Below are 16061 nucleotides of genomic sequence, written 5' to 3'. Positions count from 1 at the left end.
ATGAAGGTAGCAATGAATTTCAAAGTGCATTTTGTCCTGATGTATTCATTGTCCCTCTCCATGCTTGGGATCATGGATCCAACATGTAAACTACTTGAAAAGTTTAATCTGTATGGAGTCCATAAGAATGGAGACATCATTATTGGTGGATTATTTCCTATTCACTTTACAGTAACTGTGCCCGAACTTTCCTATAAGACAAAGCCTGCAATACTACAATGTGAAGGGTGAGTTTGAATGTTCTTCACAAATAAATTGAAATGTTACTGTTAAATATTTTAAATACTTGTAAATCGTCAAAGAGTGACAAGGTATTTTGTTTGCCAAAGAAAAACAGATTTTCACTGCATACGGAGCAGATTAAAATCTATCTCTTGATTTTTATTTACAATATTTCAATATATATATATGTAAGTGGCAATGAATGCAATAATATTTTCAACTTTGTCATTAAAATCTAAGCCAAGATTCATTCATGAGCAACTGCATTGATTTTAATGTTTCTGGTGTTTGTACAAATCTCAAAATACAGAGTATTCTGAAAAACTATATTTTTAGAATGCAAAATTGGAATTATTAAAATTGAACGAGATTTAAAATATTTTGATGAAAAAATTGAATTTAAATAATTGTGTTCCCATGAATTTGCACACATTGAGCATAATATGGTTTGAGAAATAGAAAACAGGCAAAACTGCAATACATGGCTTTTGAAATGACTGATAATTATGGCTTTGATTGTAATAAGGAGACAAGACAGAAAAAGGAGAAATTTCAGTGAAGGTAGCTGCTTGGAATTCTTTTTTTCAAATAACTGCTTAATATTAAATGAATGGGACTTGAAAGTAGTTGGAAGGAAATAATTTTAAAAGCAAATCCTTGTTAATTACTTTTATTGGCATCAGATAGTAATTCCTCTCCGTCCTTGGCCTCCTACTGTTCCAACGAAGCTCAATGCAAGCTTGAGGAACAGCACCTCATCTTTTATTTAGGTATGTTACAGCCTTCTGGACTCAACATCGAGTTCAACAGTTTCAGAGCATAATCTCTGCCCATCTTTGGCTCCCTTCCCCCTGAGCCTATGTGTTTTTTCCTTGTCTTCAATGGCAGCTGGTCATTATTCTGCCATTCACACCATATCTTGACTAATGTTTTTCTAACTCCTGGCATTACCATTTCAATTCGGCCCATCATTCCTTTTGTCTTTCTAATCTCTCCTGCCTTCCACCCTCTCACAGAACTTCTCTTTAGTTCTTTCTTCCCCTCACTCTTTCAGTGCTTCTTAAGAATGTGTTCTTTTCAAACACTCACCAGTTCTGAAAAAACGTCGTCGACCCGAAACGTTAACTCTACTTTTCTCTCCACAGATGCTGCCTGACCCACTGAGATTTCCAGCATTTTCTGTTTTTATTTCAGATTCCAGCATCCACAGTATTTTGCTTTTGTATTCATAATTAGAGAGTACAATTTAAAAAAAATCAATGGAAAACATTACTTATATCTTATCTTATATCTTTAAATCCATAAACTGTTATTTAGTTCAAATCCCTTTTATTAACCCAATTTAATAATTTATGCTTGAGAATTTAAAAAAGTAGAGATTCATTTAAATGTTTCCTTTCCTGATGAATCACTGGGTAGATGATTGTGTGGTCCAGGCTAACATTGCCAGCATTAAAGCACTAACCACACTCAATCAGCTTTGCTGGGCAGGCCACATGGTTCGCATGCCAGACACGAGACTCCCTAAGCAAATACTTTATGCGGAGCTCCTTCATGGCAAATGAGCCAAAGGTGGGTAGCGGAAACGTTACAAGGACACCCTCAAAACCTCTCTGGTAAAGTGCGACATCACCACTGACACCTGGGAGTCCCTGGCCAAAGACCGCCCTAGGTGGAGAAAGTACATCCAGGAGGGCGTTGAGCTCTTCGAATCTCAACGCCGAGAGCATGAAGAGGTCAAGCGCAGGCAGCGGAAGGAGCGTGTGGCAAACCAGTCCCACCCAACCCTTCCCTCGGCGAATGTTTGTCCCACCTGTGACAGAGTCTGTGACTCTCGTATTGGACTGTGCAGCCACCAAAGAACTCACTTCAGGAGTAGAAGCAAGTCTTCCTCGATTCTGAGGGACTGCCTATGATGATGGATGATGATGATGATGACTGCGTAGTATTGAACCATTCCAGTCAGGAATGTCCAGGTTTGTGCTTTTCACCAGTATCAGCAAGGGTGCTAATGTAGGTGCTACAATCAGTCTCTACATCACCCAGTTAAGGAGAGGAAATAAAAAATCAGTCTTGGTACCTGTTTCTGATTGCTGCCAAGTGAATCCTTTTGACAGTCCTGTGACTGGATGTCACAAATTATTGGACACTGCTGTGGTGACCCCCATACTTAAATCGTGAACCATATTCACTATTCAGATTCATACATAAGGTATGGCTACTACATGGGTGAGGTACCAGACCAAAGAAACCTTGCCCCATTGTGAGTTGCCAACTACAGTTGTAAGGGGAAAATTGGAGTGAAAATTAGGGGTAAAAACAAATGTTTCTTGATTCAGTATTTGTGCAGGTAATGAACAGGAACTGCACTGGCACAATGGGTTATTATAAACAGAAGCAAATATTAGATTTTTGATTTATTAAAATTTTCTCATTGATCCATTCACATGCAACTCCCTTCATTAGACCTAACATACTGTGGCTTCTCCATGGTTACCATCAATAATTCTCCATAATTAATTAACAAGCAATTAACTGGCTTCTCCAGTAATTTTATTGCAAAATGGGATATCTCACTGTCATGCAAAGTTCCCTCTATTGACTCAGTTAAGAGTTGACCATTGATAAAATTGACTTGCTTGAGACAAGTAGCCCTGGGACTCAACTTCGCAACTTTGAAATTAAACACTCTATTACTTGTGCTGGGGTGTGTATGCTGAATACATGCTTAAATTATATATCACTTGCATTTTTATTTACTAAATTTTTATTTACAGTTTCAGCTATGGCTCAGTGTGTAGCACTCTTGCCTCTGAGTCAGAAGTTTGTGGGTTCAAGTCCCACTCCAGGGACTTGAGCACAAAAAGAACATCCAGGCTAACACTCCAGTGCAGTGCTGAGGGAGCACAGCACTGTCGGAGGTGAAGTCTTTTGGATGAGACTTTAAACCAAGTAGTCTGTTCTCTCAAGTGGACGTAAAAGATCCCATGGCACTATTTCAAAGAAGAGCAGGAGAGTTATCCCCGGTGTCCTGGCCAATATTTATCCCTCAATCGACATAACAAAAAAAACAGATTATCTGGTCATTATCACATTGCTGTTTGTGGGAGCTTGCTTGTATGCAGCTAATGGGCTGCCGTGTTTCCTACATTACAACAGTGACTACACTTCAAAAGTACTTCATTGGCTATAAAGTGCTTTGAGACGTCCGGTGGTCGTGAAAAGCGCTATATAAATCCATGTCTTTCTTTCTTTTTTTTTTCTTTTTCTATGAGAGATGAAATGAAACAACATCTTGTGTTCCAATTTATAAAGCAAGAAGAGTAAGATTAAATCATTTGTTCTTCAACAGTTTTAATTTCAGAACATTTCGGTGGCTACAAATGATGATCTTCACTATTGAAGAAATAAACAAAGATCAAACATTACTTCCAAGTATAAGATTAGGCTACAGCATTTATGACAACTGCCGTAAAGTACCGCAGGCTGTCAGAGCAGCACTCACACTTCTTAATGGAGTAGATAACAGTATCAAGAATTATAAATGTACAGGATCGCCTCCCATCCCTGCAATTGTTGGTGACGCTCGATCAACACAATCCATTATTATTGGAAGAATTGCTGGACGATTCAGAATTCCTATGGTAAGAAAGGTTACTGGCAAACACTTAAAATACTTACAAATCATCAAAGATTGATAGAAGGTATTTTGTTTGCCAAAGAAAAACAAAAATTCTCTGGATATGGAGCAGATTAAAATCTATCTCATTTTCTGTATACAATATTTCAACATGTAAATAAGTATGAATTTAACATCTATTTGCAACTTTTCTAATAAATTCTATGCCAAGATTCATTCATGTACTGTAGGCATTGATTTTAATTTTAAAATCATAACAGTGATGCATTCATTCATTCGTCACAAGCAATGACACTGCAAGTGGAGAAGCTGTAGATGCAGAAGTATTCTTTCATGTGCAAAAATGCAATGTATATAAGTAAATCTTACATCTCTTTTTCAACTTGTAAGACATCAAGTAAAATAGAAAAATGTGCTGTAATAGTATTCAAATATATCATTTTTGAATGACAGGTCTTAAATTACACACATTGAAAAACTACCTCCTATTTTAATATGAAGATGATTATACTTTAACATAAGGTTTACAATGTTCTTAAAGCAGCAAATTAACTCTGTCTCCTCCTTTCATTGAATCTTCACCAATCTGTTCTACTATTTTTCAGGTCAGTTACTCTTCTTCATGCTCATGTCTTAGCAACAAACTGGAATTCCCTACCTTTTTTAGGACAATACCTAGCGATAGCTTTCAAGCCAAAGCTATGGCCCAACTTGTGAAGCATTTTGGCTGGACTTGGGTTGGGTCTATAGCAACTCAAGATGATTATGGACAATATTTAGTTCAGTTATTTAATGAACAGATTCAGAATTACGGCATATGCCTTGCCTTTACTGAGGCAATTCCAAAACTTCCTTCCAGACAAAAGATACTTCAGATTGTAGACACCATCAAAAAGTCCACAGCAAAGGTTATTGTGTTGTTTGCTGGTGTAGGGGATATAATCTCTTTAGCCAATGAAGTGGTGCGACAGAATATTACTAATAAACAGTGGATAGCAAGTGAAACATGGAGTACAGCAGCACTGCTAGCAACTAAACAAAACTTTAGATCCTTTGGTGGAACAATGGGGTTTGCCTTCCGTAAAGGAGAAATTCCACAGTTCAAGGAATTTCTTCTTAAGGTGCGCCCATCCTCAATCCCTGGTAATTCTTTAGTAAATAGATTCTGGGAAAAGCTATTTGGATGTACTCTTAATTTACCAGATAACACCACTGGACACACTACAACCACTATTTTGGAACCAATATGTACAGGACAAGAAGACATAGAGAAATCAGATAGTGTATATAGTGATGTGTCACAATTGAGAGTTTCATATAATGTCTACAAAGCAGTGTATGCGATAGCTCATGCACTTCATAATTTGGTAACCTGTGAACCAAATAAAGGACCATTTCTGAACAAAATCTGCGCAAACATTTCACACTTTGAGCCATGGCAAGTAAGGCATTTTATGTATATTATGCATGCTCAAGTTTTACGCTATTAGTGTTTATGAATAATGACATTTCTACTCTTTTAAAGGTTAAAAATAATCATATCATTTTTCAACCTCAACATACAGCTTCTCCATTACTTAAAAGACGTTACCTTTACAAACCATGTTGGTGAAAAAGTATATTTTGATGAAAATGGCGATCCTATTGCATCATATGATATCATGAACTGGCAAATGGATGCGGATGGTTCTGTTAAAATTGTTACTATTGGCCTTTTTGATGCATCAGCAGCTCCTGGGCAAGAACTTTTAATTAATGAAGACATTGTTACTTGGAGTGATGGGCAAACAAAGGTAAATATATTATGCCATTTATTAAACTCTGAATGTAGAGAAATAACATTGAATATATTTTGTACCTAACAATGTTGAGCTAACTTCCCTTTCAAACTATAATACTTAGTTTCATTTGTGAGTAGAAAGCAGGCAGAGCTATAAGACAGTTTAGCATAAGTTGATCAGTATTTCACAATCCTGGCAGATCAAGCTAGATGCAAGATAATATCTAGTTTTTATTTGGAATAAATGCTCACTTACAACTTTCTGTGCAAAGTTTTTAAGTTCCCAAAGAAGCTACTTTTTGAAAGCAGAGATATAGAAAGAGGCAGGGGTTTAGGGAAAAGCCTGATGAAGAAGAACGCTTTCTAAAATAACAACAGATGGGAAAATGCATAGAAATAATAGTCCTGAAGCAAGGAGCAAGTTTATGAATATTTAACATAACACATGATATAAGAAGTTATCATACTTGTTGTTGAATCCCAAAGAGCCTAAATTTGCTCAACTTGAAGTCAGGTTCCAGTAAGGTGTATTAAAAATGAATCCAAAGAAGTCTTTATAGCTACTTACTCTTTCCAATCTTCTGTTATAAAGGTGACTTTAAAAAGCCTAATTTCTAATAGTTTGCTCAACATGATTAAATTGAATTGAGAATGTTCTTGAAGAACATCTTAAATCAGAAATTAATATCCAATAACAATATATGCGTGGCCTAGTAAGACCTGCATACCCAAGTATATAATTGGACAAGTATTTGAAAAATATCCAGCAGATGGAGGAAGAAGCTTTGAATCCTGCTGGAAGAGTTAAACGAGTTAGTGAAAGAAAGAGAACTTCACAGTGAAGGAATTGGATAGAAACAGTCAAGATCACAAAATGGATAGAGCATCCTTGATAAATAATGTATAATTTTCATTTCTGCTAAATCTGGATTCACCAACTATCCCTGCCAAATATAACCATATGTTACTGATACAGATCCACTGGTAAAACCAGGAACAATTCAAATCACCAAGGTAGTAAAATGCGGCAAAGTGGAGTTCTGTAATGACAAAAGTGAAATTGCTCTCAACAGTATTTGTAACAAATGAGAGTGCACATGAAATGCCTCTTTACAATATGTTAATACATTTGTCAGCTTTAGATGGGTTGACACATGCATTAACATAGTGTGTAGAGGAATTTTAGATGAACAAACTAACACGTTTATTACATAAATGTCAGTATTATATCTTAAATATGGAGATTTTGCATAATGTACATCGGAACACATCTACACTATATATGTTTAACAACAATGTCAATCCCAAACAATGGAAAACAGCTATAATTGTTCCCCTGCATTAACTCAGGAAGTCCCAAAAGTCAAATCTCTTGTCAGCTGGTGACAGCTTAATACTGAGACCTTAGGGATGAAATTGCTCTCAGCAATATTTGTAACAAACACAGAAGTTTGCTTGTATGAAGTTCCTCTGTATATTTGTTAACCAATTTTAATGTGTTAAACTAGTATATAAAAAACTTTCATAAAAACATATTAACATATTCATTACAATATCAGACAGTAATACTGCCCTCACATTCTCATGCCAATATCAGCCACTGACACTGGTGTAAAATTCCATTATTATACAAATAAAAACAGTACAAATGTTGTTGAAATCTGAAAGATAACGATGCTGACTTCTCCAAGAATAAAAGTTGTATAAAGCAAATCCATACCCTACACAGAATTCTACAAGCAACAACTGACAAATAGCTTTCCCTGTTCTCAAGATAAAGGAAAGATTTGTAATGTTGTGCAACTGCTATTCTGAGATGTGCCCCAACCAGAATTTCTGCATGAACTAAACAATTCCTGACGTGTATAACAATTACTGAAGCCAGTTAATACTTGCAATAAAGTATATTCTTTTCACATCCATACACCCTTGAATGTTGAGCATCTGATAGATAATTGACTAGGTCAAGACTGCAAACAAACTGCAAGAATTAACTTTGAGCAGTATATGTCTGTCTTCTAAACTCTGGGATGTATTTGTTAAATGATTAATTACATTGGGAATTTGTGTTCTATTTTGAGTCCGTTTCTAGACAATTGCAGCTGTTGCATGTTTCTGACTTGCAGTGTATTGCATGTTCTCAAAGTGTGGTGATATTCACATGAGGATATCAACAGTTCATTGCATTATTACAACAAGTTTATCAAAAAATATTCATTGATTAGTGAATTGCCTCTGCTATATATCACATGTTACTTTAATAATGGGTCAGATTTGAATTGAACCACTAAATTTCCTCTTGCCGTTATGCCTGTGTTATGATAGATCCCAAGCTCTATCTGCAGTGAAAGTTGTCCTCCTGGTACAAGGAAAGCAGCACAAAAAGGGAAACCGATGTGTTGTTTTGACTGTTTGCAATGTCCCGAGGGAAAAATTAGCAATCAAACAGGTGTGTAAAAATTTCATATGATAGTTTTAACTCTTTAACTCGGATTCTTGAAATTTATTTCAGATGTAATTCTATTTTGAGTAAAGTGCCTTGAAATTTCTTTCCATACAAGTCACCTACCTCTGGCCAGATCACTAAGCTTTAATGATCTAGATGTCATCTTTGCCATATAAAGAATCTTTCAATGCATAATCTATTTGGAGGCAAACTTTATACAGATTTGTTTGCAACAATTTTATTTCCACCAAAAATGCCAAACTGGTTCTAAAAGTTAATTTAAAGAATACTTGTTTTAAAAAATGAGCAACTTAACAGAAAAAAATAAGCTAGTACTGTAGAGTACTGGACTGGCAACTCAGAGATTGCACCATCAGGACAAGTTGTGAGATTGAATTTAATAAACATGGCCATTTGTGCAGCAGCACCAGAAAAATTGACCATGAAAGCTACTGAATTGTCGTAAAAATCCAACTGGTGCACTAATATCCTTCAGTGAAGGGAACCTGCCATCTCTACCCAGTCTGGTCTACACGTATCTTTCACCTGCACTACGTGGCTGATTCTTAATATCCTCTTAACTGGCCTACAAGCCACTCAATTACCAAGGCAGCTAGAAATGAGCAATAAATCTGGTCATGCACATTCTGTAAACAAATAAAAAGAAAATATTGTTAGATCATGTAATGTGTATATCAGGAGTAGTGGAATCATAAAGCCATAGAAGTTTACTGCACAGAGAAAGGCCATTCAGCCCTCTGTGTCTATACAGGCTCTTTGCTAGATCAATCCAGAACTATTCCCACCATCTTGGTCTCTCCCTATAGCCCTGCCAGGCCATGTAAGTAATGAAAAAGATAAAGGGAGACATTTTCAATCTTCATGATGTATAAAAATCTGCTGGATAGAGCAAAGCAGGAGACATAGAAATAGTAATCATCATCATAGGGAGTCCCCCGGAATCCAGGAAGACTTGCTTCCACTCCTAAAGTGAGTTCTTTGGTGTCTGAACAGTCCAATACAAGAGCCACAGACACTGTCACAGGTGGGACAGATATTCATCGGGGGAAGTGGGGGGGTGGTGGGACTGATTTGCCGCACGTTCCTTCCGCTGCCTGCGCCTGACCTCTTCACGCTCGCGGCATTGAGATTCGAAGAGCTCAACGCCCTCCCGGATGCACTTTCTCCACCTAGGGCGGTCTATGGCCAGGGACTCCCAGGTGTCAGTGGTGATGTCGCACTTTACCAAGGAGGCTTTAAAGGTGTCCTTGTAATTTTTCTGCTGCCCACCTTTGGCTCGTTTGTCGTAAAGAAGCTCCGCATAGAGCAGTTGCTTAGGGAGTCTCATGTTTGGCATGCGAACTATGTGGCCTGACCAGAGAAGCTGATCGAGTGTGGTCAGTGCTTCAATGCTGGGGATGTTAGCTTGGGTGAGGACACTGATGTTGGTGCGCCTGTCCTCCCAGGGGATTTGCAGGATCTTGTGGGGGTATCAGAAGACACAGAAGAAGCTCCCAATATGGAGCAGGAAAAGCTAGAGTCAGAATTGAGCAATGAGCCAAACAAGAGAGGCCAAGGCAGATAATTGATACCTACTCCATATTTTCTTTCCTAAATAATTACAGCAATAGACTGAGGATTAGTTAGGAGGAAACAATTCTTCGACATTTCTGCACACCTCAAATTCTGGCCTCTTGCACATCCCCGAGTTTAATCACTCCACCATTGGCAGCCGTGCCTTCAGCTACCTAGGCACTAAGCTCTAGAATTCTCTCCCTAAACACCTCTATTACTCTCTACTCCTTAAAACCTACCTCTTTGTGTCCTAATATCTCCTTATGTGGTTCGGTGTCAAATTTTGTTTGATAACGCTCCTGTGAAGGGCCTTGAGATGTGTACTACATTAAAGGCACTATATAAATGCAAGTTATTGTTGTTGTTATGTATTGCTTGTATTATTTGCACATTTCTTTCCATTACACAAATAATATATTAAATGACATAACATCATCTATATCTTTTCTACCATTGGGTGCACCATCCTTACTCCAATTTTAATTTAATATTTAGCATGTAATCTATAAAATAATTACCTCAGCTGGCAGAGTAAATCTGCATCTGGCTGTGCTTTACCTGACCTAAGAGTGTTTAGTACTGATCTTGAATTACTGAATAAGGAAGAGAGTTCAATTTCTCAGCACTGGCATTCCTGATCTTTATAAGCACAAAATATTTCACCAAGAATTAATAAAAGTTTTCCCTCGCATATTTATTCAGTTTAGTCTCATTTTATTTAATCGGAGTCATTCAAAACACACTACTATTATCTTTCATTTTCCGTGAACCCCTTTCCCACCAGCACTAATCCAGACTGTCATTGTGGTGATGTATATGTTAGTCTATAGGGCTCAGTATGTTTGTTTCCTGTTGTTGTCATTCTGTCTCATTTCTAAATGACAAGCAAAATATGCATAGTGATTTTGGGAAGAAGTTTCTTATGTGTCTTTTATACATGATTCTACATGAGGGCAGATGTGCAGCGACATATGGCGGTGAATTTCTGTGGGAGCTCCTCTAGCGCCTGGCGTAACTTTGGTGGTAAAGCCACAGAAATCCCAGATATTTCATGTAAACACCTTTGCTTGTACCACGATATGTGCTGTTATACATTGGTTGGAAATATTATTTTTGTTAACTTTCCGCTTTAGTGCTGAAGAAGAATCTGATCTTTCACATGAATAGTAGCATTATATGATTGACTTGGCATTATTTTGTAATATCAAAGACATTGAAATAATTGCAGAATGTACACATTGGCCCGGATTTTCCTCTCAGTGGCGAAGGAACAACTTTCGTCATTCACCTCCCGTACAGTTGCCCACAGACTTATCATGGGCTTGCCAGCAGAGATTTCTACTAATCAGCTGTCTGTTTCAATGCGATGCTCTCTGCATATATATATCAGGAAAGGATGAACAGGCTGGGTCTCTTTTCTCATGAGAAAAGAAGGCTGAGGGGTGACCTAATAGAGGTCTTTAAAATTATGCAAGGTTTTGATAGAGTGAATACTGAGAGAATGTTTCCACTTGTGGGGAAGAGCATAACTAGAGGAAATCAATATAAGATAGTCACCAAGAAATTCAACAGGGAATTCAGAAGAAAGTTCTTTACCCAAAAAGTGGTGAGAATGTAGAAATCTCTACCACAGGAAGTGTTTGAAGTGAATAGTATAGATGCATTTAAAGGGAGGTTAGACAAGTATATGAGGGAGAAGGGAATAGAGGGTTCTGCTGATAGATTTAAATGAGGAAAGACGGGAGGAGGCTCGAGTGGAGCAAAAACATCGACATGGACTGGTTGGGCCGAATGGCCTGTCTACTCAGCTGAGCTCACTATGTTTGCAGGAATAAATTAAAATGCATCAAAGCACAGGACAGCTTCGCGCTCCCAAATCCGGAGTTCCCAAATCTGGACATCATGCTGATCTGTGGAGGGATCGTCCGAAATCCGTAAAATGTTCTGAAATCCAGACATTTTTTTTAAAACAGCGATAGCAGTATTTTTTTGGTATTTTTCGCCAAAAATACTGCTAAACACTCCGCTATTTTTTTAAAGGCCCAGCGGTAAAAATCAGCAGAAACCGTGGTCAGTCCTCACCAACTTTACTCCAAGGCCAATTACCGCTGTGAGTTGGGCCTTGGGAGGGGGGAAAACACAAAAGAAAATCACAAAACATTCACAAGACATTTCACGACTGAATCACTGAAAAAGAATTAAAAAATAAAAACAAACGTACCTTTTTTGCAGATCTTCATACCTACCGCTGTCCTTGGTGCTGCAACGCAGGTTTTTCTTAGGCGTTTTTTTTCACCTAGAATACGGCCGGCCGAAGGGTTCTGAAATCTGGAAATACCCGAACCTTGGCCCGTGCGTTTCCGGATTTGGGACGTCGCAAATATGTTCCGAAATCCGGAAATATCCGAAATCTGGAACGGCCTCGGTCCCGAGGTTTCTGGATTTCGGAGGTCGAACCAGTACCATAATGGACATCGTAGAGGCACATACCCAACTCCATTAGTGATGGGACATAACATTGTGATGGCAGTGTTCCATATCTCTGATTTACCAAACTCAGACACACCATTGTGGAGAATTGCCAAGCAAAGACTAAGCACTTCTGCAAAGGAAAGAAGAGTAAATCAGAAAGAAAGTAATTAACCGGCTGCACTCCCAGACCTACATGAAATATTAGGTTAAATAAATGGAACAAAAAATAGAAGCATAAAGGGCAGATTTGTGGACTTTAATGGATGTCATTTATATGATTGAATATATTTTCCTGATTCAAGAAAAAGTTACTAACTACTTTTATTTTGTAGATTCCATACATTGTTTGACATGCCCCATAGATTATTGGTCAAATCAAGAACGTGATCAATGTGTACTGAAGGAAATAGAGTTTCTCTCATTTGAAGACATCCTGGGCATCATATTAACAACCATTGCACTGTTTGGAGCCTGCATAACCATTGTAATTTTAGCCATTTTTATCCATTACCGAAATACTCCTGTTGTGAGAGCTAATAATATGGAGCTGAGTTTCCTTCTGCTAATTTCATTAGTTCTATGCTTTCTGTGCTCACTGACTTTCATTGGCCAGCCATCCGTCTGGTCCTGTATATTACGACACACGGTGTTTGGAGTAAGCTTTGCTTTGTGTATTTCCTGCATTCTTGGAAAAACAATTGTGGTGCTAATGGTATTTAGTGCTACACGTCCCAACAATAACATGATGAAATATTTTGGGCCCCTACAGCAAAGAGCCAGTGTTTTTACATGTACTTTTCTTCAAGTTATAATATGCATTCTATGGCTGGCTACCTCACCTCCATTTCCAGTAAAAAACACCAAGTATCAAAGTGCAAAAATAATCCTGGAATGTGATGTTGGCTCTGTAACTGCATTCTGTTGTGTGTTGGGTTATATTGGCTTGCTGGCGGCTATTTCTGTCGTATTAGCATTTCTAGCACGAAAGTTGCCAGACAACTTTAATGAAGCTAAGTTCATCACCTTTAGCATGTTAATCTTTTCTGCAGTTTGGATAACTTTCATTCCAGCTTACATTAGCTCACCTGGAAAATATACAGTAGCTGTTGAAATATTTGCAATTTTGTCATCCAGCTTTGGTCTGGCTACCTGTAATTTTGCTCCTAAATGCTACATTATTTTGTTGAAGCCAGATCAGAACACAAAACAACATCTGATGGGTAGAGCAGCTACAGCCAGCAGATAGAATAATACAAACTGCTTTGTAACCGTCATTTGTCAAATGTTAATGAGCAATGTAATGTATTTGTTTATTTTGTTCACATTAGGAACAATTGCCTAGAACTATTGATAAATTTTCAGGAACTGCTTTTGTTGAATAGCTAAATTTAAATATTGCACCATATGCAATGTTGTGATTCCTTAAATCAATAAAAGCATCATCATATCATTTTTTGGCTAATCTATGATACTAATAGGCTGTTAAGAGTAGGGGAGTTATTCCCAGTGTCCTGGCCAATATTTATTCCTCAACTAACATCATTGAAGCAGATTGGCCTATAAATTGGATACGGTCCGAAAACGGGGGTGGGCGGCGCGAAGTGCTATGTGCCCACGCCCGTTCAAAGTGGTGCAGGCAGCACGCAAAATTCATGTTGCCCACTCATTATAATGATTGCAACGTGGTACTGATTGGCTTTGTGCTGAACAGGGGGCCAATATCGGGTGCCGTCTACTGGGCAATAAAGTTTGGCCTAGGCTCTCTGGACTACTTAAAGGGGAGGTGCTTTATTGCAGAAGCTCCTCATTGTTATTGTGGAGAGCGTCATGGCCCAACAGCCAAGAGAAAGGGTGAGGAGATTTTCAGATGTGGCACTGGAGGCCAGTGCAAAGACACTGTCAGGTCCTCTACCAATAAGGGAACAAGAAGCCTTCAAGGCAGAACACCAGAAGACTGTGGGAGGAGATTGCTGAAGCCGTCACTGCGAGTGTTGTCCCCAGGACCTGAATCCAATGCCTCAAAAAGTTTAGTGACCTCACACAAGTGGTCAAGGTGAATGAATGCATCATATCCCACCATCTGCACCACAGCTTCACACACTGTTCAATGCATCACAGCCCCATCACTCACCTACCAGCAATCACCAGCAATCGCCATTCATTCCTCACAATAAAAGGTTCACTTCACCCTCACACACTTGCCACTGCTGGAAGACTCACATCTTGGGCACACTGCCAGCTATTCAACCATGGCAGGTATATCACCCAAACACACTGCTCCACACTCACTGACACACTTCCTTTTCTCTTGCAGACAAAGGTTGCACATAACTGTCGGGAGCAGCAGCAGATGGGTGGAGAGGAAGGCCATCTGCAGAACCTGATGGAGCTGGAGGAAGCAGTTCTATACATCATTGGAGGAACAGTCACAAAGTCTGTGGCAAGCGGGGAAGTTGAAAGCATTGTTGATGGTGACAATATGCTCATTCCTAATCCTGCTTCTCACATCCTACTTCTCCCTCAACCCACAATCTTATCTCACTCACAAGCTGCTGATGGTGTATGCATGGATATCTTGCTTTTCCCCCTCCCCTCACCACAACTTGATCTTTGTACCTTTCTCCTTTCAGATACCCAAGAACTCCAACCTGGCCAGCCAGTCCCTGAAGTGTTGGAGGAGGACAGTGAAGGAGGAGAAGAAGACACACCATCACTGCAGCTGATACTCGCAGGCACCCGCTCAGAAAATGGCACTGTGCAGACCTTAGAGAGTAGTATGGAGGTGGGATCTGCAAAATGGTGATTCACTGGGCATGAGTGGGCTGCAACCAGGCCAGGAGGAAAGGGTAGCTCGGGTGCCAGCTCCCTGGAGGGTGAGTTCGTGCATGAGTTCTGCTACATGTTCAGATGATGACCATGATGGGGTGGCCTTCAGAAGAAGGGTGATGGGCACACACACCGAAATGCTAGGTGTAATGGCAAGCCTGCCAGAGAGCCTCTTGTCAGTGTCAAAGGAGCATGGAGAAGTCCAACTCCAACATTGCACGGGGCTTTGCACGGAGCTTGGAGTCTGTGATTTCCAAGATGGAAATGATGGGCAACTCCATAAGAGACCACAAGAACATAAGAAATAGGAGTAGGCCATACAGCCCCTCGCACTAGCTCCACCATTCAATAAGATCATGGCTGATCTGATCTTGGTCTCAACTCCACTTTCCTACCTGTTCCCCATAACCCTATACTCCCCCATAGTTCAAGAATCTGTCTAGCTCAGCCTTGAATATATTCAATGACTCAGCCTCCATAGCTCTCTGGGGTAGAGAATTCACGACCCTCTGAGAGAAGAAATTCTTCCTCATCTCCATCTTAAATAGGCGACCCCTTATTCTGAAACTTGCCCACTAGTTCTAGATTCCCCCCATAAGGGGAAACATCATCTCAGCATCTACCCTGTCAAGCCCCCTTAGAATCTTATATTTTTCAATAAGATCACCTCTCATTCTTCTAAACTCCAATGAGTACAGGCCCAACCTGCTCAACCTTTCCTCATTAGACAACCCATTCATCCCACAAATCAACCTAATGAACCTTCTCTGAACTGCCTCCAATGCAAGTATATCCTTCCTTAAATAAGGAGACCAAAACTGTATGCAGTACTCCAGGTGTGATATCACCAATGCCCTGACTTCTCTACTTTTATACACCATCCCCCTTGCAATAAAGGCCAACATTCCATTTGCCTTTCTAATTACTTGCTGTACCTGCATGCTAACTTTTTGTGTTTCATGTACGAGGACCCCTAGAGCCCTCTGTACTGCAGCATTCTGTAGTCTCTCTCCATTTAAATAATATTTTGCTTTTCTATTCTTCCTACCAAAGTGGATCAGTTCACATGATCCCACATTATACTCCATCTGCCAAATTTT

General features: G+C 39.2%; 1 protein-coding gene across 1 annotated transcript; it reads left to right on the top strand.

Annotated features, from left to right (window-relative positions):
* Positions 1–3590: 3590 nt before the first annotated feature.
* LOC139266241 (extracellular calcium-sensing receptor-like) lies at positions 3591–13381 on the top strand. The gene is made up of 6 exons (XM_070884069.1): positions 3591–3866; positions 4468–5304; positions 5428–5655; positions 6993–6995; positions 7968–8091; positions 12468–13381. The coding sequence occupies exons 1-6, from the start codon at positions 3606–3608 to the stop codon at positions 13379–13381; spliced, it is 2367 nt and encodes a 788-aa protein (XP_070740170.1). The 5' UTR covers positions 3591–3605.
* Positions 13382–16061: the final 2680 nt, after the last annotated feature.

This window comes from Pristiophorus japonicus, chromosome 6, assembly GCF_044704955.1.
Source record: "Pristiophorus japonicus isolate sPriJap1 chromosome 6, sPriJap1.hap1, whole genome shotgun sequence".
In the NCBI taxonomy this organism is placed as follows: Eukaryota; Metazoa; Chordata; class Chondrichthyes; family Pristiophoridae; genus Pristiophorus; species Pristiophorus japonicus.
Note: the sequence above shows the minus strand (reverse complement) of the source record. Positions and strands in the feature narration are given on the sequence as shown.